Raw genomic sequence first — 25,499 nt, 5'->3', positions numbered from 1 at the left:
GCCGGGGTTTGAACCGGGATCCTTATGCCGGTCCTTGTGCTTTGCGTCACCTGCGCTTAACCCGCTGCGCTACAGCCTGACTCCCCGAGTTTTCACTTCTGTGAGACGGGACTCATGAGGCTTCTCTTAGGGCTGGGGAAGTAGTTTAGCAGCAGAGCACAGGACTTGCACACACAGGCTTCAGGTTCAACCCCCAGCACAGCATAGGCAAGAGTTGAGCAGTTCTCCTCTCCTCTCCTCTCTCCTCTCTCCTCTCTCCTCTCCCTCTCTCTCTCTCCTCTCTCCTCTCTCTCTCTCTCTCTCAGAATGGAAAAACAAAAGGGACTGGGTAGTGACACACCTGGGTTCAAACCCCCAGTCCCCACTTGCAGGGAGGAGGCTTCACAAGTGGTGAAGCAGGACTGCAGGTATCTCTCTTGTCTCTCTCTTTTATTTTTTAAATTCAATTTATTTATTATTGGGTAGAGACAGAGAAATTGAGGGAGGGGAGACAGAGAGGGAGAGAGACAGAGAGACACCTGCAGCCCTGCTTCCCCACTCGTGAAGCTTCCCCCCTGCAGGTGGGGCCAGGGGCTTGAACCCGGTCCTTGCTCACTGCAGTGTGTGCACTTAACCAGGTGTGCCACCGGCTGGCCCCCTCTCTGTCTCTACCTTTCCTCTCAATTTCTCTCAGACTCTATCCAACAAAATAAAAATCAATAAAATATTAAGATAATACTTTATGTTATTTAAGTTCAGCATTTCAACCACTGTGACACTTCCTGGGCCTATTTATTTTTATTTTAATGAGAGAGATACAGAGAGAAACACCAGAGCACTGCTCAGCTCTGTCCTTTGGTGGTGCTGGGGATTAACTCCGAGACCTCAGAGTCTCAGGCATAAGAATCTTTTGCAGACAACATCATGGTTCTGCAAAAGATTCTCATGCCTGAGATTCTGAGGTCTCGGAGTTAATCCCCAGCACTGCCATAGGACAGAGCTGAGCAGTGCTCTGGTCACAGTCTCTCTAATTAAATAAAATATTTTTTTAAAAAAACAAACAAACCCTAGCATTTGAGTGACAGCTATGGACTCAGAATGGTTTACTTTTTTATTTTTTATTTTTATTTATTGGACAGGGATAGAGAGGGCGACAGACAGAGAGACACCTGTAGCCCTGCTTCACCACTCGCAAAGCTTTCCCCTTGCAGGTGGGGACTGGGGGCTCGAACCTAGGTCCTTGCGCCCTGTAGCACGTGTGCTCAACCAGGTGCAACACCACCCGGCCCCATGATGCTTATTTTTATTGATACGCAGTTGGCACCGAACTTCGCTAGCAGATGCAGTTCTCCCCTGAGTCCTCTGAACACAGGCTCTAATAACGGGGCCTGGGGTTCTCCGGTGGTGGTGTGCCCACCACATGCTCAGCTTGGCTTGCAGACAGTCTCAAGGCCACTGTCATGTCCCCTTCCCTCGTCCCTGGGACGGAGGTGTTAACACCAGACAGCTCACTTGCACCTCGGTCCAGAGAGGCCTAGGGCTGGTCAGAGGTCCCGCGCAGGGAGGAGCAGGGACACGTGTCTCAGTGCAGTGCTGGCTCTGGCCAAGCCCCGCTGACGCCTCCTGCTACTCCTCCTCCTGTACCTCCTCTTCCTGCACAGGCTACTTGCTCATCTCTGGCATGAGGATGATTCTCTCCCTGTCACTGGAGAAAAGCACGGCCGTCCCCTGGGCCTGGGCCGCACGGGGCCTGCCGATCATGAGGAGGAGGCTGGCCAGCACGGCGTTGAGGATGGCGGTCACGTAGCCCCAGCCCAGCTGGCACTGCCCGGCACTGTATATGGACGAGGGTCCGCAGACCTCCTGGGCGAACGGGGAGGCCAGGCTGACGGGGAAGACGAGGAGGCCCGCGATGGTAGACGCAGCTGGAGACATGGGAGGGAAGGCCAATGTGTCCTCAGGCTCGGGGCTGGCCGGCCATTCTAGGACCAAGCCACCCACTCAGTCACCCGTCCTGCATCCAGCTCCCCACTCATCCATCCATACACCCATCTGCTCGTCTAGCCGTCTAAACAGCCACTTATTCTCCCACCCAGCTACCATTCATTCATCCACCTATCCATCCACCCACCCATCATCCACCCACTCACCCACCCCATCCACCCACCCATCCATCCATCCATCTACCTATCATCCGTCCATCACCAGCCCATCTATCCATTCACCCACCCACCATCCACCCACTCACCCACCCCATCCACCCATCCATCCACCCATCCATCACCAACCCATCCATTCACCCACCCACCCATCCACCCATCCACTCATCCATCCACCCATATATCCATCCACCCATCCATCCATCCATCCATCCATCCATCCATCCATCACCAATCCATCCATCCATCTATCCATCCATCTACCCATTCACTCACCCCATCCATCCATCTATCCATCCATCCACCCACCCATCCATCCATCCACCCATCCACCCATCCACCCACCCATATATCCATCCACTCATGTATCTATCCACCCATCCATCCATCACCAACCCATCCATTCACCCACCCACCCACCCATCATCTACCCACTCATCCACCCCATCTATCTATCCATCTGTCCATTATCCATCCATCCATCCATCCATCCATCCATCCATCCATCCACCCACCCATCTATACATCCACATGCCTGCCCACCCATTCATCACTCACTGGCTGGAGCATGTGACGTGGGTGAGAGGCTAAGAGTAAGGTCATGGGGTGGGGGATGGAGGGGAGACGGGTCTAGTCAGGCAGCCTCTGAGGGCAGTGTGAGTTCACATTCTCTGAGTGACATGGGTGGTCCAGTGGTAGAATTCTCGCCTGCCCCATTCTGCAAGTGTTGAGCGTAACGGGGTCACTGGGAGGCAGAGCCCTCTGTTAAACTAGCACGGCACCTTTAGCGGGACCTGTGTGGCCGTGTGTGACAGCCACAGGGGGCGAGGGTGCTGCAGGGAGGCGGGGGAGGGGGGGTACAGCCTGCCCCTGCCAGAAGAGAGAACGTCCTATGAGGGCAAAGAGTGCAAGACCCTGTGCCTGGGGGCACAGGGGGGCCAGGCCAGCCTTGGCCTCAGCTCACCGGGCACCCTCGTGCAGTGAACACCCGCCCAGCTGTGCACGGGGTCTCTGTAGAGGCGCCGCAGAGCCAGGGGGCGAGAGACACACGGGATGGCAGGACAGAGGATGCCGCCTCCATTCTGACCCGGTGGGAAACTCGGGCACATCCTCTACCTCTAATCCCAAGATTCAACCCAGGAGGCAAGACCCCACCCCCAGACTCGTTCACCCACCCATCCCTTCACTGCACAAATGTGTCGGGGCGCGGCTGCGTTACCTGCGGCTGCCTGCACGCCCGGCACCGGCCCGCTGCTCCTCCTCCTCGGACACAGCCCCTTGGGGGCCAGGGCCCAGGCCAGGAGGAGGACGGCGTTGAAGGCCAGCAGGAGCCAGCCGCCCAGGAGAAGCGCAGCCGACACCTGTCGGGGAGAAGGGCAGACACCCCGCAGAGTGACCAGAGGCTGCGTCCAGGGGGCCCAGAGCTGGGTGCTGTCTCCAGCCCACAGGGTCCTCCCCTCCAGCCGGCTCTCCCAGAGGTGCTCAGAGGCTAAGCAGGTGCACCCGCCAACTTCCCGGCAGGTGGCAGTGCAGAGTCGTGCAGAAGGGGGCACTGGCTTCCAGGCTTCCAGGGGATGCCAGCTGCCCTGTGAGTCACCGTGGGTGCAGCCACCTCTCACGGAAGAGGCAGGCCGGGGAGATGTGGCATTTCTGCCAAACTCCACAGGCGATTCTGACAGGGGCCCTAGGCCGAGTGCCAGGGACAGGCTAGGGGTTCGAGGCCAGGTCTCACCTTCCACGCGGCGTCGGGAATCTGGTACAGGGCCTGAAAGGTGGCACAGCTCTGGTTCCAGCCGGCCCCCGGGGCCCGGGAACAGTAGGTGAAGACGCCAAAGGAGAAGGTGGACACGTGGAACCAGGCAGGGGACAGCAGGCTGAGGGCCGAGGTGCATGCCAGGGAGAGCCCCAGAGCAGCCCACACGCTGCCCACCATGCAGCCGGCCAGTGGATACAGCGGGAGGAGGGGGTCCGTGGGGGCGGCCCTGACTCAGACCCCTCTTTCTTCCTCTTTCTTCCCCTCTCTCGTCTCTGTTTCTTTCTTTTGTCTCTCTCTGAAAGAAGAAAAGAATCAGGCCATAAGCAGTAAAGCCCTGGCTCTAACAAGGAAGAAGAAACAGAAGACTAAACCGGGCAGTGGCACACCTGTTTGAGAACACACGTTACCATGTGTTTAAAGAACCGGGTTCGAGCCCCCACTCCCCACCCGCAGGGAGGAAGCTTCCTGACTGGTAAAGCAGTGTTTGAGTGTCTCTTTCCCTCCCTCTCTGCTTCTCAATTCCCGTCAATTTCTCTGTCCTAACCAATAAAAAGACGAGAAAGAGGGGGGTCGGGCAGTGGCGCAGCGGGCTAAGCACACGTGGCGCAAAGCACAAGGACCGGCATAAGGATCCCGGTTCGAACCCCGGCTCCCCACCTGCAGGGGAGTCGCTTCACAGGCGGTGAAGCAGGTCTGCAGGTGTCTCTCTTTCTCTCTCCCTTTCTGTCTTTCCCTCCTCTCTCCATTTCTCTCTGCCCTATCCAACAATGAACAACATCAACAACATCAACAATAACCACAACAAGGCTACAACAACAAGGGCAACAAAAGGGGGGGGAAATGGCCTCCAGGAGCGGTGGATTCATGGTGCAGGCACCGAACCCCAGCAATAACCCTGGAGGCAAAAAAATGAGAAAGAAAAATAAATAGCCAGGGGCCGGGCCCCCCTCTCTCCCTCTCTATCTACCCCTACCCTCTCAATGTCTCTCTGTCCTCTCAATAAAATGGGGGAAAAAAGGGTAAAAAAAAAATGGCTGCCAGGAGCAGTGGATTTGTAGTGTCAGCACCAAGCCTCAGTGCTCACCAAGTCCCCAATAACCCTGGAAGAAAAAAAAGGAAGATGAAGATGGAGGAGGAGGAGGAGAAGGAGGAGAAAAAGCAGCAGAAGAAGGAGAAATGAGGAGAAGAAGAAATAAGAAAGAGAAGAAGAAATAAGAAGAAAAAATGAGAAGGAGAAGGAGGAGGAAGAGGAGAAGAAGGAGGAGGAGAGTGAGAAGGAGAAGGAGAAGAAAGAGGAGGAAAAGACGGAGAAGAAAGAAGGAGGAGGAGGAGAAGTTCTCATCACGAAAAAGAGAAGACTAAATAAAACTAAAAATACTAGAAGGGGGCAGGTAGGGTGGGGTGGGGCCCTTTGGTTTTCTTTGCTTTTGTTCTTCTGGTTTCTTTCCATTTTTCTGATGAGATGCTGGATGCCCGCTTCAAATCAGAGCTCATTCCAATGACAAAGCGAGCTGATTCCAGTCCAGCCCGACGGACCTTCCCGGCACTGGCTGTGACCTTGGGGGGGGGGGGTGGCCCAGGCTGGGTAGAAAGTAGGGAGCCTGTGTGAGGGTGTGTGTGTGGGGGGGGGGGGGTTCGGGCAGGGCTCAGGTTGCAGGGGCTTTATTCCCAGGATTAGAAAAACCGGAGGGGCAGAGGGCCAGGAAGCCTCGGGCCGGGGTCAGGGGAGGAGGATTTAGGGTTTACCTGCCTCAAAGCCCACCCACTGGGGCTGGGGCTGGAGCTGGAGCTGGAGCAGCCGGGGGCTGTAATTCCAGCCGGGAAGCCAGAACGCCTGGCGGCCTGGGTTCCTGCGTCTCCCGGCTGCCCAGCTGGGCGGGCGTTTCCGACCTTGAAAGGAGTTTTGTTCTCTGGAGAAAGAGCTCAATGTCACCTGGGAGAGTCACACTGCAGGCCCAGGTGCTCAGAAACCCCAGAGAGGCATTCTAACCCCAGACCACATCCGGCTGGGCCCTGGGAGGGAGCTGGAGGCCTCGATGCACCCCGACTCCCGCTTTCATTTCAGTGTCCACTGAAGCCTTGGGCCGCCTTGTGCGGGTACCGTTCTCTCTCTTTTTTCATTTCGTTATCTTTATTTATCAAATAAAGACAGCCAGAAATTGAGAGGATAGGGGGAGACAGGGAGAGAGACAGAGAGACACCTGCACCCCTGCTTCACCCCTCACAAAGCTTTTCCCCTGCAGGTGGAGACTGGGGCCTGGAACCCGGGTCCTTTAGCATTACAACATGTGCGCTCCACCAGGTGCCCCACCACTCAGCCCCGGTACTGTTCTCCTAGTCCTCCTTCCGTTTTTTACTTTTCTACTTTGATGTGGGGGGGTCAGATGCAGGTGCTCACACACACACTCCATGAGAGACAGAACAGAGCACAGCCCCACTGTCCGTGGACTTCTCACAGGATGCCGGTGTTGAACCCAGGGCCGCAGGGGTACAAGGCAGGGACTTCCCCCTCCGAGGTACCCTCCTCCCCTGGCCCCTGACCAGAGGAAGTGCTGGGACCCAGACTCATCCTAAGCCCATAATGCTGTTCTCAGGGGATGCCTGTGATGTCCAGGAGAGGATCCGGGTGGTGCCTGCAGGCGGCAGGAGCCTCCACATTGAATCCCCGCACCCAAACAGGTATGCTGACCACCCCCCATGGTGATGTTGGGAGTTGGGGGAGGGGCTTTGGGAGGTGGTCCCGTCATGAGGAGGGGCTCCCCCCATGAGTGGGATTAGCACCCTTCAGACAGACACCCCCACGGCCACTTATCTCTGAACCACAGCCCCCACCTCACAGAGTCTGTGGGCACCTCCCTCACGGAATCCTAGACTGTGGCGAGTAAGAGGAGTGTTTTGCTTTTTGGCAGCCGAAGAGCCCACAGGCCACAGCTGGCCATGCCTGGACCACAGAGACATGCACTCATACCCATTCTCTCTCTCTCTCTCTCTCTCTCTCTATTTCAGGGGCTCTGAGCCTCACCGGTCCATGGAAAACACTCCTTCCCCAGGCTACACTTCCTCCCTCCAGACTCACCTCACTTCAAGACCGACCTCAACTCAGTCTCCAGCCGTGTGGGCTCCAGTGTTTGGGAGGCAAGTCTGTGGCCTCACAGAAGCCGTCTGTCCCCTTGAAGGAAACATTCAGGTTGGGGACAAAACCCTGGGTGTGATAAGCCAGTCTGGGGCTGTGCCTCTTCCTGTCCTGTCCTCCAATCCGAAACCTTTGCTGGAGGGGGAGCAGGGAGGGGAGCCCGGCCCCTCCGCTGTCAGGTGGGGGTTTCCTGGGGGGCATGAGGGGGCCAGACAGGGACTCCACAAGGAAGTGCGGGGTGGACACTTGCTGCTCTCTTGCTTCTCTTCCTCCTTGGACTTCCAGACCAGGCAACAGACTCCCCTATTTCTCCAGGGAACCAGGATTCTCCCCTGTGGGCTGTGAACTCACAGAAAAGCAGGAAGCAGGGGCGACCGCGACCGACACCAGCACCTAGCATGCGACACGCCAGGAGAAGTGCGTATCTGGTCTTCTGCCCCAAGTGCGATTCAAACAGGCTCCGGCAGAGATGAGAGACATAGTGGTGCCATGACTGGGGATTCTCCAGGACGGCTTCAGGCACAGCTGGATCAAGGTGAACAAAGCAATGCCTCTGTGTGTGTGTGTGTGTGTGTGTGTGTGTGTGTGTTTGTCTGTCTCTCTCACTCCCTGCTCTGTTTTCCACTGAGCTGGCCTCACTCATGCACACATTCTCTCTCACTGTCTTGGATTCTGGAAGCTAGGGGCTGGCTGGAAATCTTTTTAAAAACTATTTATTTATTTATTTCCTTTTTGTTGCCTTTTTTATTGTTGTATCTATTGTTGTTGATGTCGTTGTTGCTGGATAAGACAGAGAGAAATGGAGAGAGGAGGGGAAGACAGAGAGGGGGAGGGAAAGACAGACACCTGCAGACCTGCTTCACCGCCTGTGAAGTGACTCCCCTGCAGGTGGGGAGCCAGGGAGCTTGAACCGGGATCCTTATGCCGGTCCTTGTGCTTTGCACCACGTGCGCTTAACCCGCTGCGCCACCGTCTGACTCCTTTCTTCTTCTTCCTCTTCCTCTTCTTATTCTTTTTTAAGATTTTATTTATTTCTGAAAGATAGGAGGAGAGAGAAAGAACCAGACATCACTCTGGCACATGTGCTGCTGGGGGATCGAACTCGGGACCTCATGCTTGGGAGTCCAAAGCTTTACCACTGCGCCACCTCCCGGCCCACCGGGGCTGGTATTCTGAGCAGCCAGTCGAAAGCAGGGGCCACGGCGAGGGCTGTGAGGACTCTGTGCGAATTCGCGGCAGCCCTGGCAGCCCTGGCAGCCAAGGCCCTGGGCACTGAGGCTGCAGGACGAGGTTGGGGCTCAGAAGGAGACTGGCGGGCGGGCGGGTGGGTGGGGTGAGGCGTGCCCGCGTACAGCCAGGATGACCCTCCTCTCCACCCCCAGGGGCAGTGACAGGAGCAATGAAGAGGTGACCGGCGTCGAGGACTGTGCCAGGCAGGGATGCTGCCAAGAGGCTGCTCTCTGCAGGGTGAGATGTGCGGTTCAGGGGCTGGGGAGACGGTGCAGGGGCAGCGCTCGGGACTTGTACCAGCCTTCCTGGGAGCTGAGCTGTGCTCCGGTCAGAACAGCTCTGTCATCCCTGCAGAAAGTGCTACTACTGCACTCAGCTGCCAGACAGCTCAGTCAGGGCAGGCTTCCTGGAGGAGGAGGAGGAGGAGGAGGAGGAGGCAGAAGGTGGCAGGGCAGGGGATCTGGGAAACTCTTGGGCGACCCTGTGCCTTAGCCTTAGGAGAAAGGGAAAAAAAAAAGACAGGGCTTGGCTCTGGAAACTACAGACCCCCTGACGCCTCTTTGGTTCAGAAATAATGTCTGGGTGTTTGCCACCTGGCAGCCTCTCCCCTGGGCGGGAGGGTGCAGGAAAGCAGGAGGATTGAAGTGTGTGAAGCAGGAAGTTCCATCCCAGGGCCAGGAGTACTGTGGGAGTTGTAGTTTTGAACCCCCGGGCTCCCCAGGGCTGAGGAACTGACCTTGGACAGTGGTTGCAGATGCAGGGGGATGAAGGGCTGAGGGCTGGGGAAACAGCTGGACTCTGGGGAGTGGGTCTGTATGGAGGACCGTCTCCTCCCCCCTTGCTTTATTACTACTATTACTATCGATTTAAGATTTGTTTATGATCATGAGAGACAGAGAAAGACAGTGCCAGGGGGTCGGGCGGTAGCGCAGCAGGTTGGGCACACATGGCGCAAAGCGCAGGGACTGACGTAGGAATCCCGGTTCGAGCCCCCGGCTCCCCAAGTGGTGAAGCAGATCTGCAGGTGTCTGTCTTTCTCTCCCCTCTCTGTCTTCCCTTCCTCTCCATTTATCTCTGTCCTATCCAATAACAATAACAGCAACAATAATGATAACCACAACAACGATACAATATAACAACAAGGGCAACAAAAGGGAAAAAAAAAAAAAAGATGGCCTCCAGGAGCAGAGGATTCATGGTGCAGGCACCGAGCCCCAGAAATCACCCCAGAGGCAAAAGATAAATAAATAAATAAATAAATAATAAAAAAGAAAGACAGCACCAGAGCAGTGTTCTGACGAGCGATGCTGATGGTGGAACATGGGACCTCATGCTTGAGGTTCCAACCCTGTCTCCAAAGGGCCACCTCTCCAGCTGCACCTTGCTCAGGCTTCACTTCTGGGGGTGGGGTGGGGTCTCCAGGTGAGTGGGATTCTGAGAGGTGGGATCACACAGTTCAGTGGATGCCTGGTCCATGTATTCCGGCCATTCAGGATCTGCCCAGGAGCAGAAGTACTGACAAGGTTTGGAGCAGAAAGAGAGAGGCTGTGGTCCAGGCGGTGGCGCAGTGGATAAAACACTGGATTCTCAAGGACCTGAGTTCAATCCCTGGCAGCACATGTGCCAGAGTGATGCTGTCTGGTTCTTTCTCTCTCTCCTCCTATATTTCATATTAAAAAATAAATAAAGGGGGTCGGGCAGTAGCACAGCGGGTTGGGTGCAAGTGGCACAAAGCGCAAGGACCGGCATGAGGATCCCGGTTTGAGCCCCCGGCTCCCCACCTGCAGGGGAGTCGCTTCACAGGCGGTGAAGCAGGTCTGCAGGTGTCTGTCTTTCTCTCCCCCTCTCTGTCTTCCCCTCCTCTCTCCATTTCTCTCTGTCCTATCCAACAACGAACATCAACAATAACATTAATGACCACAACAAGGCTACAACAACAAGGGCAACAAAAGGGGGAAAAATGGCCTCCAGGAGCAGTGGATTCATGGTGCAGGCACTGAGCCCCAGCAATAACCCTGGAGGCAAAAAATAAAATAAAAGAAAGTCTTTTTTAAAAAAAAAGGAAGAAAGGCTATGGAGAGAGAAGGGGAGGAGGGAGAGGAGAAAGGCACCATGCACACACCACTCCAGCATCCCAGAAATTGCCCACCTGCTGTCCCTGATGCTTGAACCCAGGGCCACACGCATGGTAAAGGAGTGCTCAGGGCTGAGCTGGGTCTGTGCCCTGGGCCCCCTCTGTCCCCATCCACATACGTGGAGGCGGCATTTTATAGCCATTGGGGAAGCTCTTTTCTTCTTTTTTTAATATTTACTTATTTTTATTCCCTTTTGTTGCCCTTGTTGTTTTATTGTTGTAGTTATTATTGTTGTTGTTGTTGGATAGGACAGAGAGAAACAGAGGGAGATGGGGAAGACAGAGAGGGGGAGAGAAAGACAGACACCTGCAGACCTGCTTCACCGTCTGTGAAGCGACACCCTTGCAGGTGGGGGACCAGGGGCTCGAACCAGGGTCCTTATGCCGGTCCTTGTGCTTTGCGCCACTTGGCTTAACCCGCTGCGCCACCACCCGATTTCACGGGGCGGCATTTTATAGCCGCTGGGTCCTTCCTTCCTTCCTTCCTTCCTTCCTTCCTTCCTTCCTTCCTTCTTTCCCTCCCTCCCTCCCTCCCTCCCTCCCTCCTTCCTTCCTTTCTTCATTTTTTTAACCAGAGCACTGTTCAGCTCTGGCTTATGGTGGTGCAGGGGATTGAACCTGGGCTTCTGGAGCCTCAGGCATGAGAGTCACTTTGCATAACCATGATGCTCTCTACCCTGTGCCGGGAGAGGCTCTTTCTGAGCCCAGGATATTCAGAGAAGGGAGGATGCCAGAGGCCCGTGGGTGCCACCTGTGGGTGCCTCCGGACGGGAGGCACCCTAACCCCAGAGGACGAGCGGGACAGTCCCTGCAATCCTGCTGCCCCCCCCCCCCCGACTGACAGCCAGCACCCCTGGGAGCCGGGGGTCTCCAGTGCCCGCTCTCCGCGCCCCCCGGGCTCCAGCTGCCGGCCGGCAGGACCAGCAGGTGCAGAGCTGCAGCGGGGGCTCCCGCGCGACCCCGCACCCCGGCCCCCGCCCCGGCTCGGGCTGGGCGCACTGTGGGCGCCCCTGGGTGCACCCCGCGGGTCGTTCCGGTCTACACTGCGTGCGGCTGCCGGTGGCCGCGAGGGGGCGCCTGCGACCCGCACAGACCCGCACAGACCCCGGGGCCTCTGCAGCGGGTCGTCTGCGGGCGCCTCCACCATCCCCGGGGCGCGCCGGGCTTTGCAGAGGGGGAGGCCTGCAGACCCCTCGGAGGGGGCGCACGCCAGCCGCAGTCCGCGGCCCGGGAGGCTGAGCCCGCGGTGTCCCGGGGCGCGTTTCCGGGGGGAGTGTCCAGGGCCGCGGGTGACCTCTGATCTCCCGCCCCCGCCCCCGCCCCGGGCGAGCCCGCGGGTCCCCCCGCCCTCCCGTGCGCGCTCCGCCCCGGGCGTCTGCGCAGGCGCCGGCTGCGGTTGCCATGGAGACGGGGGCGCGTCCGCGCCGGGCCCCGCCCCCAGCAGGCTAGGCTGCGCGCGGCGGGCAGGTGTCGGCGGCAGGTGTCGGCGGGCGGCCGGCGGCTCCGGGTAGGTTGCGCGGCGGCGGGGGATCCGGGGCGGGAAGCGGGGGGCGGGCGGCGTGCACCCCAGGTCCCGGGGGCCTGCAGGAGCGACGGTGCACGCGGCGGGTGGGGACCCCAAGTTTCTGCCGGGCTGAGGCCCCGGGAGGAAAGTTGGCAAAGTTGGGCGGCCTGAGGGGGGAGGGGGCGGGGGTCCCGCGCGGAGGAGGGGGCCGGAGCCGGGCACCGGGGAGCTGCGTGCGCGGCCGGTGGATCCCGCCGGTGGATCCCGCGCGGCCGCCGCGAGCCTGGGGGGCGGATTGCAAGTGGTGGCGCCGGCGGCCTGGGGCTTCCCCCCATCCCCACCCCGAGGCGCGTCGCGGGGGCCCGGCCTCCTCTGTCGCAGGCGCGATCCCAGGAGTGGATCCCGGGAGTGGATCCCATGAGTGGAACCCGGAGTGGATCCCGGGAGTGGGTCCCATGAGTGGAACCCGGAGTGGATCCCGGGATTGGGTCCCATGAGTGGAACCCGGAGTGGATCTCGGGAGTGAGTCCCATGAGTGGAACCCGGAGTGGATCCCGGGACTGAGTCCCATGAATGGAACCCGGAGTGGATCCCATGAGTGGAACCCGGAGTGGGTGCCGGGAGTGAGTCCCATGAGTGGAACCCGGAGTGGATCCCGGGAGTGGACCTCGGGAATGGATCCCATGAGTGGAACCCGGAGTGGGTCCCGGGAGTGAGTCCCATGAGTGGATCCTGGAAGTGCATTCCGGGATTGGACCCCGGAGTGGATCCGCGAGTGGGTTTCATGAGTAGATCCCACGGTGGGTTCCAGGACTGGACCCCAGGAGTGGATCCGGGAGTGGGTCCCCGGAGGGGGAACCTAGAGTGGATCCTAGAGCAGATCCTGTGGCACGGCTGACAGACAGCCAGGAGTCTGGGTGCCGGCCTGGGAGCTGCGGGGGCCGGACGTCCGCACGGGCTGGAAGCCGGAGGTGAAGGCTGGGCAGCCGGGGTCCTGCAGGCGCCGTGGCCGGGGTCCTGGCTCCCGGCCCCCACCCCCTGCAGGCGGGGTCCCCATCACCCCGACCTCCCGGCGCCCTTCTTGCACACACCCCGCCGGGGCCGGCGCCCGGACAGGGAGCCCCGAAGCCCCAGAGCCGGCTCTGCGCGGGCGGGGAGGGGACCGGCTGCGCCCTGCCCACCGAACGGAACTTGCTGCAGCCGGAGCGGCCAACACCTTCCAGGAGGGACGGGGCCTGTTCCTGCCAGTCTTTCCGTGACCTTGGAGGGGACTCGACCCCTGACCCGGCCTGGGAGGGAGTGGGGTGCGCCCCCAATCCCCTGCTGGCCGCCGGGATTAGTGGGTATTATAAGGAAGCTGTGGGTAGGGGCTAAGAGCCAGGGGCCCCAGCTGGCTTCTCCTTGTCCCCTCCCGGAAGGCTCCGGAACCCGGGTCCACTCCAGGAGCACAGGGGACTGGACTGGACCTTCCTTCCAAACTTGCTCCCTCGCGGCAGAGAGCGGCTCTGGGCTCCGGCTCACCTGTAAGCTGGGTGTCTTCTCCATCGGCCCAGCAGACCCATGGGGGCTCCAGGACAAACATGCACGTCCCCCTCGCTCCCCCAGAGTTGCCTCCCTGGACAGTGGCTGAGGGGGACTTGCAGACATGCACTCCATCTTAGCTGGTTGCAGAAGACTTGATTTTTTTTTCTTCTTAAATTTGATTTATTTTTCAACCGAGTGATTCATGCGTCAGATGGGAGTGAGAGAGATCCAGGCATGTGCAGTGCAGGACCTCGTGCGCCCCCAAGTCCTGCGCTCTGCCACCCCCCCCAGACTTTGTCTCTGAGCAGGCTGTGGGGGGACTGTTCGGAGGCACACACATTTCACCCACCCCGTGGGCATTTCCAGCAGAGAGGCCCAGCTGTGCCCGCACCATCGAGGGCGAGGGCTGTGCAGAGACTGGCAGAGCTGGAAGGGGGAGCCGGGGTGATAGGAGGAGGGGCCGGCACGTCTGGCCTGCGGAGGGATGGGAATCTGGGGGGGGGCCTTGTTGTGAGCAGAGGGTGATTCCCAGGTTAGAGGGGTAGAGAATGTTCTAGACCGTGCAGGCTGGAACGGGTGCTGGCAGGAGTTGACGCTGGACTTTATTCCTGGCCAGTGGGCTGTGTCTTCTCTTCAGGGGAGGGTGGACCGTGTGAGTGCTGGAGGTTGTGGGGGGCCCTGGGGGTGGGCGTCCAGGCCCAGGGATCTAGAGGGCCCCTCCCGGGGAGATCTTCCCCAAGGCTTCCGTGTCCAGCTGGAGACGGAGCCCTGTCCCCCGGGGGAGGTGTCCCGGGCATGGTGACCACCTTCCGTCAGTTCCAGAGGCCATTCTGAGCCCTGCCCAGGGAGGGAGGGTCACTCCCAGCCTGGGGATGTCACGTTAGTGCTGTGTTAGTGTCCTGTACCACCGTGTGTGTGTGTGTGTGTGTGTGTGTGTGTGTGTGTGTGTTCTCTTAATTCCCATTTTGCAGACCTAGGACTCTGAGGTGTGGCCAGAGGGTCTTAGCCAGCCCCCAGGGATCAGAACTTGTTTCCTGTTTACTCCTGTGGGTTTGGGGGTTAGCTGGAAAAACAACAACTCCAAGGAGTTGAGTCAGGGATGCGGTGGGGGGTAGCCAGGAGGAGGCAGGGATAGAGAGGAGGGAGCCAAGGGCATGGGGGACGGGGAGGGCAGGACTATAGTCTGTAGTGGTTAGGGCACTGACCTTGCCCGTCTGAGGCCCCAGGCTCCGTCTCCAGTACCAGTTTGCCAGAGCTCAGTGGTGCTCTGGTTTCTCTTCCTGTCCAGCCCCCCTCCCCGCATCTCAGTGGCTCAGTGGTAGAGAGCAGGATTTGCCAGTGTGTCCTCCAGAGTTTATTTCCCAGCCTGCATAGGCCAGAGTGATGCTCTCTGGTTTTCTCTCTCTCTCTCTTTCTCCCTCTGTCCTCACTGATGGAATGAGAGATGGCTTGAAGAGAGAGGAAAGGAGGGAGCCAGCCAGGGAGACTGGAGTCTGGCGCTGCCCCTCCTGGGATGGTCCTCGGTGCCCCGGCCCCCTTGTCTGTCCCCGGGGCTGTGTGAGGATGGCTTTGGGGACCTGGATTTCTGTGTCAACCTGGGGGCTTTGGGGGCACCTTCCGCCACCTTGAGACTCCCTTTCTGGGCTCGATTTCTGGGGCGCCGGCTGTGGGCGTTGGAGCCCAGTGCACTGCTTTGTCTGCAGTCTGTGTGTGTTTGCCGCCTCTTCTTGTGGGTGACTCAGGGGCTTGCTCTCTGGGGAGCCGGAGGACGGGTGGGGGAGAGGGATCGGCCTGGACAAGGGTGCAGACGGTGCCCGGCTCTGGGAAGGGGTCATCGCGGCAGCATTTGCTGACCGCTCAGCGAAACGACCTTCGAAACGCCTGATAGCCCTGACTCCGTCAAGAATATAAAATGTGTCCCAAGAGTGACCTTTGGACGGTGACATCACCATCAGAGGCAGGTCGTGGAGGCTGCATGGCTGTGCAGACGTGAGGGTCATGGAGGCAGAGGGGTGCAGTGATGCCCAGGAGCCTCTGAGCCCAGCCCCGCGTGCACATTCTGCAGCTGTGGATGGAAGAAAGGGGCCGAGCTTGGAGCTGTGTGACCTCGGGGAGGTGGCCAAGCCTCTCTGATCCATAAGCGAGGGTTGCTGTGGAGGTGGGAAGCAGACTCCTGGCCTCTAAGCCACATCAGGGAGGAAGGCTCCCCGCCTTGGAGACTTTCTCCTCGGTGGGTGATGGTGGGGTGAACAGCACCAGCAGCTGCGAGCACACGCTCGTGCGTCTGGACCTGAGAAGACGGGAGGGAAGCAGAGAGGACGAGCGTCGCTGGCTCAGGCCAGGCAGGGACTGAACTCGGCGCCTCCCGCTCCTTCTGCACGGAGCCACCTCCCGGGCCACAGGGAACATAAATACCGTTTAAAAAAAATTTTTTTTTTATATTTACTTATTCCTTTTTGTTGCCTTTGTTTTATTGTTGTAGTTATTGATGTCGTCGTTGTTGGATAGGACAGAGAGAAATGGAGAGAGGAGGGGAAGACAGAGAGGGGGAGAGAGAGACAGACACCTGCAGACCTGCTTCACCGCCCGTGAAGCGACTCCCCTGCAGGTGGGGAGCCGGGGGCTTGAACCGGGATCCTTATGCTGGTCCTTGTGCTTTGCGCCACCTGCGCTTAACCCACTGCGCTACCACCCTACTTCCTCCATAAATACCGCTTTAAAGGACTGACTGATTTAGTCTGAAAAAGAGAAAGAGAGAGCAAAAGGGCCAGAGCATAGGAGGTCCTGGGGTGCATCTGTAGCCAGGGGCATGTATGTGAGTGCCCTGCCCTGATCCCCTACCCTGGGGGTCCCTGCCCGCGGGGCTTTCTGTCCCTAAGGCAGATCCTTTCCAGCCTGGCAGGGACCCCAGCAGACCCCTCTGCACGTCTCAGGCTGTGGATGCCCTGCTTATTCTGGGGAGACGTCCAGAAGCCCCGCCTGGGAGGGGTCCCTGCCCTGTTGTGGGAGCCGTTTGGCCTTCAGGAATCCCCGGCTGTGAGTGTCCACCACCGAGCCAGCCATGTCGAGAGTGATCACTCGTTCCTTTGTGTGACAGAAACATTTCTTGTCAGGGGCCGGGAGGTGGCACAGTAGACAAAGTGGGATTTGCTGACTTGAGGTGCCAAGTCAGAAGTTGGCACTGACGTAAGAGGCCCTGGTCCACACTGTGCCTCGGCGCATAAAAGTGAATAGCTAGGCAGCGAAGACAGCAGAGTGATTCTGCAAACAGAACTTCATGCCTGAGGCTCTGACGTCCTGGCTTCAGTTCTTGGTACCGTCAGCCGGGGCTGAGCAGGGCTCTGGGGGAGAAAAAGTAAATAAACCAACAAATAAATGAACTTTTTTTTTCCTTTGTGTGTGTATGTGTGTGGGGGGGGTTAGAATGTCGCACCTGTGTGACTTCCCAGCTCTTTCTTGGGTTAGCTCTCCTGCATCCTTCTAAGAATCTCAGATAGAGGGCCTGGGTGATGGCACAGCTGGCTGAGCGCACTCATTACAGTGCGCAAGGACCCAGGTTCAAGCCCCTGGCCCTCACCTGCAGGGAGAAAGCTTCACAAATGGTGAAGCAGGGCTGCAGGTGTCTCTCTCTCTCCATCTTTATCTCCTTCCCTGTCAACTTCTCTGTTTCTATTCAAAAGTCAGTCAATTTATCTATCTAATTACAGGTAGAGACGCAGAGAGATGGGGAGAGACAGCACCGGAGCTTCCCTCAGTGCTCTGGCATTCCCATGTGGTGCTGGGACTCAAACCCAGGTGGTGCATGTGGCAAGGCAGCAGCCCTTCCCAGATGAGCTGTGCCGTGGCGGTTGCTGGATTGACTGGCTCCGCATTCTCTCCCGGGCATGGCTGTGTCTGCAGGACTCCTTGCTTCCTCTGGAGAAGAGCTCGTGTTGTTAGCTGCAGGGCTGGGGTCCCGGGTCACAGCCGTGTCCGGCCTGTGGGTGTGTCTCCTGGCTCTGCTTCCTCCCTGGAGCCCGTCCCGCTTCCTGTGGCTGTGGTGTGGGGGACACTGCAGGGCTGGGGGAGGGGGGCTCGGGGCCCTTCAGGGTGGTAATGGTGGGGCTCCTGGCAGGAGGGCAGCCGGCGGGCACACCCGGGAGGGAATGTGCCACCCGGATGCGGGCAGGACCTTGGTGGCTTGGTGCCTGTTGTGCCCTGCCCAGTGCCTGCTGGCCGGGTGAGTCCCCGGGAGCTCCCAGAGGCCTCTGACCCCGGCCGCCGCCCTAACTTGCCCCTCCTGTCCCCGGAGGCCCAGTCACAGGAGGGCCCCTCGGCCCAGGAGACGGCGGGGGGCAGTGGGGAGCACCCTGAGGCCAGCAGGCTCCCTGCTTGTGTGTCCTCTGTGTGTCGCTGACCCCACCTCGCTGGGCCTTTGTCACAGGCTGAGTGGCCCCCAGAGCCTTCTTCTGATCACACTGTTTGTTGCTTTTGAAATTTTATTCCAGGGGGATGGGGAGGGTGGGGCCACTCTGGCTTGTGGGGGGCTGGGAATTGAATTTGGGGCCCCTGGTGCCCACAGGCCCTGTGTCCCCCTCCCCCCACACCCCTGCCGCACCTCCTGGGACAAATTTCAAGTGTGGGGGCCCTGGAAGGGTTCTGGGGCCTCTCAGCTTCTGCTCTCAGACTGGGGGGACCTCTGGGGTGCAGGGGCTCCTGTGAGCTGTGCTCACGACCTGCTCTGAAGACTGCCCCGAGGCTCCAAAGTCCCAGGTTCAGTTCTCCTACACCTTCATAAGCCAGAGCTGAGCAGGGCTCTGGGGAAAAAAAAGACTAAGCTTTCTGCTCTTTAACTGGCATATATATATATATATATATATATATATATATATATAGAGAGAGAGAGAGAGAGAGAGAGAGAGAGAGAGGGACAGACAGACAGACACAGAGGAGAGAGAGACGGCAGCACTGCTCCACCATCCATGGATTTCCCTCTGGTGCTAACAGGGTGCCCCATGTGGTGCCAGGGCCTCATGCTTGTTAAAGTGCTTGTTGTGGTCTTTGGGCTATGTCTCGACCTACTCTTTTTTTTCCTCTTTTGTTGCCCTTGTTTTATCCTTGTTATGGTTATTATTGTCCTTATTGTTGTTGGATAGGACAGAGATAAATGGAGAGAGGAGGGGAAGACAGAGAGGGGGAGAGAAAGACAGACACCTGCAGACCTGCTTCACTACCTGTGAAGCGACTTCCCTGCAGGTGGGGAGCCAGGGGCTCGAACCGGGATCCTTATGCCGGTCCTCGCGCTTTGCGCCAAGTGAGCTTAACCTGCTGTGCTACCGCCTGACCCCCCCGATCTGCTCTTTTTACCTTTATCATAATGGGTTTCATCAGATATGTTTACGATACCACTGCCACACCTGGATATGTAAATAAATAAAAATGGGAGCTAAAACTCTTGTAGTCACATCTTCTATAATTTTTATTTATTTGTGTTTATGAGAGAGAGGTAGGGAGACAGATACCAGAGCATCACTCAGCTCTGGCCAGTGGTGGTGCTGGGGCTTGAACCTGGGGCCTCAGGCGTGCATGTCTGGTGCTCTAACGTGGAGCCAGCCGTCTGTGGGTTTGATTTCTAGAGCTGCTTCCCATGAGGCATCCTCCCACCGGTGGAGAGGAGTTAGCAGTGCCTCGTCTGTGGTGTGTGAAGTGTGTGTCGAGTGTTGTGTGTGATGTGTGTATCATGTGTTTTGTTTTGAGCGTGGTATGTGTGTTGAGTGTGGTGTGTGTATTGAGTGTGTTGAGTGTGGTGTGTGTATTGTGTGTGTTGAGTATGGTCTGTGTGGTGTGTGTATTGAATGTGGTGTATGTTGGGTGTGTGTCGAGTGTGGTGTGTGTATTGAGTGTGTTGAGTGTGGTGTGTGTACTGAGTGTGTTGGGTGTGGTGTGTGTAGTGTTGAGTGTGTTATGTATATTGTGTGTGTAGTGTGTGTGTTGTGTTGAGTGTGTTGTGTGAAGTGTGTATCATGTGTTGTGTGTGTATGTGTTGTGTGTGTTGAGTGTGATGTGTGTGTTCTGTTGAGTGCGGTGTGTGTTGTGTGTGGTGTGTGTAACGTGTATTGTGTGTGGTGTGTGTATTGACTGTGTTGGGTGTGGTGTGTGTTGAGTATTGTGTGTGTTGTGTGTGTATTGAATGTGTGTGTTGGGTGTGTGTTGAGTGTGGTGTGTTTATTGCGTGTGTTGAATGTGGTGTGTGTTGGGTGTGCTGTGTTTATTGTGTGTTGAGTGTGGTGTGTGTATTGTGTGTGTGGTGTGTGTATTGTGTGTGTGGTGTGTGTTGGGTGTGTGTTGAGTGTGGTGTGTGTATCGTGTGGTGTGTGTGGTGTGTGAAATGTGTGGTGTGTGTGGTGATTGTGGCGTGTGTGGTGTGTGGCTGTGGAGAGGGTGGTGTGGGCAGTGGCTCCCCGTGGCTGTGGCTGGGCGGCTTCCTGTGGGCATGAGTCACTTCCTGTCTCCCAGTCCAGCTGAGCTGGTGCTGGAGGAGGAGAAGGCTTCCTGGGCTCAGGCTCCGGCTGGGGCTCTGGGCCTTGCTCCCCCGTGGGCGCTGCCACGGCCTCCTCTGAGGTGCTTGCTCAGCTGACCGTGCCCTTCCCATGGCGGGGCGGGGAAACTGAGGCTGTTCAGCGGCTACTCTCGTGTCTGCCCGGAGCTCAGCCTCTTGGCCCCACATGTGATGAGCCGTGACCTCGGGCAGCCCCGTGCCTCCAGCCTCAGTTTCCCCCCTTTGTCGAGGGGCAGGGGAGGAAGCCTGGAGGTGGCCCTGCCCGGCTGGACTCTGGGATGACAGCGGCAGGGAGGCTCTGCGGGCTGGCCGGGCCTCTGCCCTGCGATGCCTTCCTGGGGCCTGGCCACAGCCTCTGCGGGGCAGGGTCCCCTGAACCCCCCTTTCAGAGAAGCCCCTGGCCTTGCTGACCTCACTGGGGCCTGGGGGCACCCCTGGGGCTCGGGGGTGTGGCCGACCTCGGACCCCACCAGGACTCTGCCAGAGTGACAGCGGCCTGCGGACAGCCCAGGCCTGTTTGTTGGTTTATTTATTTATTTTAATTATCTGTTTATTCCCTTTTGTTGCCCTTTTTTATGGTTGTAGTTATTGTTGTTATTGATGTCATTGTTGTTGGATAGGACAGAGAGAAATGGGGAGAGGAGGGGAAGACAGAGAGGGGGAGAGAAAGACAGACACCTGCAGACCTGCTTCACCGCCTGTGAAGTGACTCCCCTGTAGGTGGGGAGCCGGGGGCTCGAACTGGGATCCTTATGCCGGTCCTTGCGCTTTGTGCCACCTGCGCTTAACCCGTTGCGCTACCACCCAACTGCCATTGGTTTATTTTAATAATGGTGCTCAGAGGAAACCCAGGACCTCTTACAGCCTCCCCTGGCCAGACTTAGAGAGAGAGAGAGACAGACAGGCAGAGACCAGAGCTCGACTCTCTGTGGAGTCCATGCTGTCATCCCGACACCCTGCACTGCCAGGACCCGAACCCAGGGCCTCCCCTCACACAGGAAGGCACGTGGTCTGCCTGCTGGGCCATGTCTGGGACCCCCGTGCCAGGGCTTCTGCGTCTCCCTTGCCAGGGCTCATGGGGGTGGAGTGGAGGTGGGCAGGTGCCGGGCTTCTAATCCCACTGTGTGCTCAGGGGGGCTGCCGACTCCTGGCGCGTAGAAGGGGACTGGGAGTCAGCAGATGGCGACAGCTGGGGAGACCGTGCCGAGGCAGCACGCCAGACAAAAGGTGGTGAAGGGTACGAACTTGTGACTTGGGCCCCAGGAATTGGGTAATCAAGGAAGGCTCCCTGGAGGGGGTGCTACTGCAGCATTGAACCCTCAAGGAACAGAGGGAGACAGCCAAGGAAGGGTGTGGAGTTTGGAGCCTGAAGGCACCCAGGTCCTGGAAGCCTTGGGTGCTGTGGAGGGACGTGGTGCGGACTGAGCCTGGGGAGGGGGCAGCGGGCAGGTCCCGGGGTGCGAGGCTGACCAGAGCCGCCCCCGCTGGCCGCCTCCCAGCACACTGCCTGCTTCCCGAGCGGAGAAGCTGGAGTTACCGCCCGCCTGCCAGGAGCCTCACGGGGCCGGGAGTGTCGCGTGTCTGTGCCCCCAGGCAGGGCCAGGCAGGGTGGCTGGCAGGTGGGCGTCTGGGTGGCAGACGCCGCTCCGGGGACTGAACCCGGGGCCTCACGCACTGCTGGGCCGCCTCCCGGGGCCGGTCGTGTTGTTTGCTAGAGAGACGGAGAGGAGAGAGATGCCGCGGCACCATCCTGCCACCTGCAGATCTGCCTGCTGCAGTGCTGTCCACGTTGTCCACGGTGCTCCATGGACCCAGGACCTCACTCCAAAGCCTGTGTGCCCATCCCAGTAGCCAGGCGGGCAGTGAGAGGCCAGCGAGGGTCACGAGTCAGAGCTGGCCTCCAACATGACACCCCAGCGTAGCGCTCGGGAGGGGCCCACAGTTACGCTTCTCCCCCAGATGAGCCCTGCTCCTGCCACGCTGTCTCTGGGCAGAGAAGCACCCCTGAGCCCAGAAAGGGCGGCTCACCTCCTTGCTTTCGACCAGAGCACCCACAGGGCTGGGGATCGAACCTGGGACCTCCCACTCCACTACCCTCACAGATGTATTAGGGTGGCACGGCTGGTCTGGGGGGGAGAGGGGTGCTGGCGTTGCATGCTGATTGGCTGGCTCTGGGTGGCCCTCCCCTCGGGGTCATTTGGAGGGGACAGACGGGTGAGGAGACGGGTCACCCCCCAGACGTGGCGCCCCCCCCCCCCCCCCCCCCCCGGGCTCTCCACAGCTGGTGATTACCGTGCAGAATGAGGGCCTGGCAGGAAGGAGCAGGGTGTTTATCCCGACCTAGGACGCGGACCAGCGATTTGCAAGGGCCCCTTCTGAGAGTCTTGGAGATTCCAGGAGGGGCCTGGACCCTCCTGAGCAAGACCCCTGCCCTGCCCCGTGAGAGTTGGGGACCCCAGGCAGAGTCTCCCCCAGGAGGGTGTTGGACCCTCCTGTACACTGCTTCCCACGGGACTCCAGGGCTCAGCCCTGACTTACTTTGTCCTTTATTTTTTATTTTTATTTATTTATTTTTTGCCTCCAGGGTTGTTATTGCTGGGGCTCAGTGCCTGCACTACGAATCCACTGCTCCTGGAGGCCATTTTCCTCATTTTGTTGCCCTTGTTATTGTTGCTATTATTGTTATTGTTGTTGCTGTCATTGTTGGATAGGACAGAGAGAAAAGGAGAGAGGAGGGGAAGACAGAGAGGGGGAGAGACAGACACTTGCAGACCTGCTTCACCGCTTATGAAGTGACTCCCCTGCAGGTGGGGAGACAGGGGCTCAAATCAGGATCCTTGCGCTTCGCACCATGTGCACTTAACTCAATGTGCTACTCAATGTGCTACTGCATGGCCCCCTGATTTTGAGGCCGAACTTGGGCATGAATTCAGGGCCTCAGGCTCACAGGGCCCTCCCTGTACACCCCCCCCCCCCCAGGCTCCAGCTCTTTCTTCCTGTGTTATTCAGGGACAGGAGAGGGGAGAGGCAGACAGACAGACAGAGACAGACAGACACTGCTCCACCCTTCCCTGGAGCTCCCCCTGGTGCTGTGCGTGGTGCTGCCATGGGTGCCTGGGCTGCATGCTGTCCTGGGGGCTGTCTTGGGGTCCTGTCCCTCCTTTCAGAGGTCCATTCCGGGTGCTCAGATGGCTGTGGTTTCCAGCTGACTCACCCGAGCCCAGAGCCTGGAGCCCCGCCTTGAGGAGGACTCCCAGAAGCTGATCTTCCAAGAGCATTGATTGGGGGGTGTCCAGGGGGGGAGTGAGGGAAGCTGAGGGGGCAGGGGAGGGGTGTGGTGAGTTGTACATCTGCTGGAGTGCAGGCCCCTGTCAGCCCAGAGCTCCGGCCAGCCCTGGCCAAGGGCGTGTTGGGTTGGGTGGGGAGGACTGAAGTCTGGGCCAGGCCTTGGAAGTACAGCCCTGGAGGAGAGGGGTGCAGGGGGCGGGGTGCTGAGCCAGTTTACGGGGGTGAGGGCTGGGGAGGGGGAGTCTGGGCTGGAGGCCCCCACAGCGCCCCTTGGATTCCACAGGCACAGGGAGGAGGGGGGTGGGGGTGAGGGGGAGGAGGCGGTGGGCTCTCACCCCTGATTTTCCCTCTGGAGCTCGGAGTGGAGCCCCCACCATGACTCACCACCCTGCACTCAGGGGCCAGAGGGACCTTCCGGGTTTGGGAGGGAGGCCGCTTGCTGTCTGCCTTCCTAGGCACTTAACTTGACGTAGGTCCAGGCTTGAGCAGGGCCCGGGAGGTGACCCTGGGTAGGGCGTACACCTTAGCTCGGGGCCCTGGCCCTGCATGGCAGCGTCCCAGACAGCACCACGGTGTTGGCGTCCTGGCAGAGGTAGCCTTCAGATGGCTCCGAAAGGACGGGTGAGGTTTGGGCGAATGGAGGTCGTGCTGAGGGCTCTGGACGGGGAGGGCTAATTGCTAAGAGATGTTCCAGTGCTGGGTGGGTTTAGGAATCCGGGCGTGGAGATGGGGGCTGTGGGATGGGGGGGTGTCCAGCTCTCTTCCCAGGACAATAGCTGGGACTGGGCGGGGTGGAGCTGGGCTTGACGTGAGCTGACCTTCCCAGGGCTGGCTCTTGGGCCGAAGCAAGCACCCCCGTTCAGAAACGTGTGTGTGCTTGGAGGGGATCCGTGTGTGTATTCAGCAGTGTCTCCTGTGCGGCTCAGCTCCCGGTGCCTGGACTGTGTGGAGCCCAGCTTCTTGGAGGGGGGCCTATGTCTTTATCCAGCACCCCCCTGTCCTGAGGCAGGACCCCCTCCCCATCCCTGGCCAGCCCCAGACTCACCTCTCTCCCTCAGCTGTCCTGTTAAGTTTGCCGAGCCCACTGTACAGGGTGGGCCAGCCTCCCAGGGTCGTGGAATCTGTCGCACTCTCAAGCATGAGGTTCCCAAGTTCGATCACCAGCCTCACACGAACAAGCCTGAAGGCTGCTCTGGTCCTCTCTTTCTCCTCTTCTCACTCATCAACAAATTAGTCTTTGGAAAAAAAAAGCAGGGGCTGTGTGGTGGCACACCCAGTTAAGCACTCATCGTACTAAGCTCAAGGACCTGTGCAAGAATCGGGTTCGATCCCCGTGCCGCACCTGCAGGTGTCAGTCTTTCCATCCCCCTCTGTCTCCCCCTCCTCTCTTAATTTCTCTCTGTCCTATCCAATGAAATGGAAAAATGGCCAGCAGGAGCCGTGGATTCACAGTGCCGGCTCTGAGCCCCAGAAAAATCCACGCGGTGGTGGAAATCTGATGATACATTTTTTTTAAAGATAATACTCTTTTTTTCTTTATTTTTAAAAAAATTTTATTTCTTTATTTTCCCTTTTGTTGACCTTGTTGTCTTTTTATTGTTGTTGTTGTTGGATAGGACAGAGAGAAATGGAGAGAGGAGGGGAAGACAGAGAGAGGGAGAGAAAGACAGACACCTGCAGACCTGCTTCACCACCTGTGAAGCGACTCCCCTGCTGGTGAGGAGACGGGGGCTCGAACTGGGATCCTACGCCCATCCTTGCGCTTTGTGCCACATGTGCTTAACCCACTGCGCCACCGCCCTACTCCCGACACATTTCTTTTAAAGTTTTCTTTTTTTCATTTATTCCCTTTTGCTGTCCTTGTTGTTTTATTCTTGTAGTTATTGTTGTTGTTGATGCTGTTGTTGTTGGATAGGACAGAGAGAAATGGAGAGAGGAGGGGAAGACAGAGAGGGGGAGAGAAAGACACCTGCAGACCTGCTTCACCACCTGTGAAACGTCTCCCCTGCAGGTGGGGAGCCGGGGACTCGAACCGGGATCCTAACGCCGGTCCTTGTGCTTGCGCTTAGCCTGCTGTGCTACCGCCCGACTCCCTTGATGACACATTTTGAAGGAGACAGAAGAGCAGCCAGGTCCTGGGCAAAACGCTTCCCGCTCCCTTGGAAAGGCCTGGCTGGTGTGCGCCCACCCAGGGGCTCATGGTGGCGGGCAGTCCTGGATGTCGGAGTGCAGGGTAGTCCAAAGCCTTTGGGGG

The 25,499-nt window shown here is 58.5% G+C and overlaps 2 protein-coding genes across 3 annotated transcripts in view; one reads left to right on the top strand and one right to left on the bottom strand.

The window, feature by feature from the left end:
* Positions 1–1,115: 1,115 nt before the first annotated feature.
* LHFPL7 (LHFPL tetraspan subfamily member 7) lies at positions 1,116–13,554 on the bottom strand. Of its 2 annotated transcripts, none has more exons than XM_060192609.1 (4): positions 13,417–13,554; positions 3,871–4,189; positions 3,358–3,499; positions 1,116–1,961 (listed from the first exon to the last, which is right to left on the bottom strand). In XM_060192609.1, exons 2-4 carry the CDS (start codon positions 4,069–4,071, stop codon positions 1,642–1,644), a joined length of 663 nt encoding a protein of 220 aa, XP_060048592.1. In that variant the 5' UTR covers positions 4,072–4,189; positions 13,417–13,554; the 3' UTR covers positions 1,116–1,641. The 2 variants fall into 2 exon arrangements, with proteins under 2 accessions (XP_060048592.1, XP_007525353.2); XM_007525291.3 differs by having other exon boundaries at positions 1,117–1,904; positions 13,417–13,546.
* The window catches only part of KIAA1671 (KIAA1671 ortholog), an 82,938-nt gene continuing 69,202 nt past the window's right edge, over positions 11,764–25,499 (top strand). Inside the window, exon 1 of the mRNA XM_060192555.1 lies at positions 11,764–11,898. The gene's annotated coding sequence lies outside the window, so the exon portion shown is untranslated. The remainder of the gene's footprint in view (positions 11,899–25,499) is intronic.

This window comes from Erinaceus europaeus, chromosome 6 (assembly GCF_950295315.1).
Source record: "Erinaceus europaeus chromosome 6, mEriEur2.1, whole genome shotgun sequence".
Taxonomy (NCBI): domain Eukaryota; kingdom Metazoa; phylum Chordata; class Mammalia; order Eulipotyphla; family Erinaceidae; genus Erinaceus; species Erinaceus europaeus.
Note: the sequence above shows the minus strand (reverse complement) of the source record. Positions and strands in the feature narration are given on the sequence as shown.

Excerpts from the sequence above, each read along its gene's own strand:
- LHFPL7 (XM_060192609.1), bottom strand. The coding sequence starts at position 4,071 with ATGGTGGGCAGCGTGTGGGCTGCTCTGGGGCTCTCCCTGGCATGCACC. Across the intron at positions 3,500-3,870 it reads TTCCCGACGCCGCGTGGAAG|GTGTCGGCTGCGCTTCTCCT; the intron begins GTGAGACCTGGC and ends TCTCCCCGACAG. Across the intron at positions 1,962-3,357 it reads GGGCGTGCAGGCAGCCGCAG|AATGGCCGGCCAGCCCCGAG; the intron begins GTAACGCAGCCG and ends GCTTGGTCCTAG.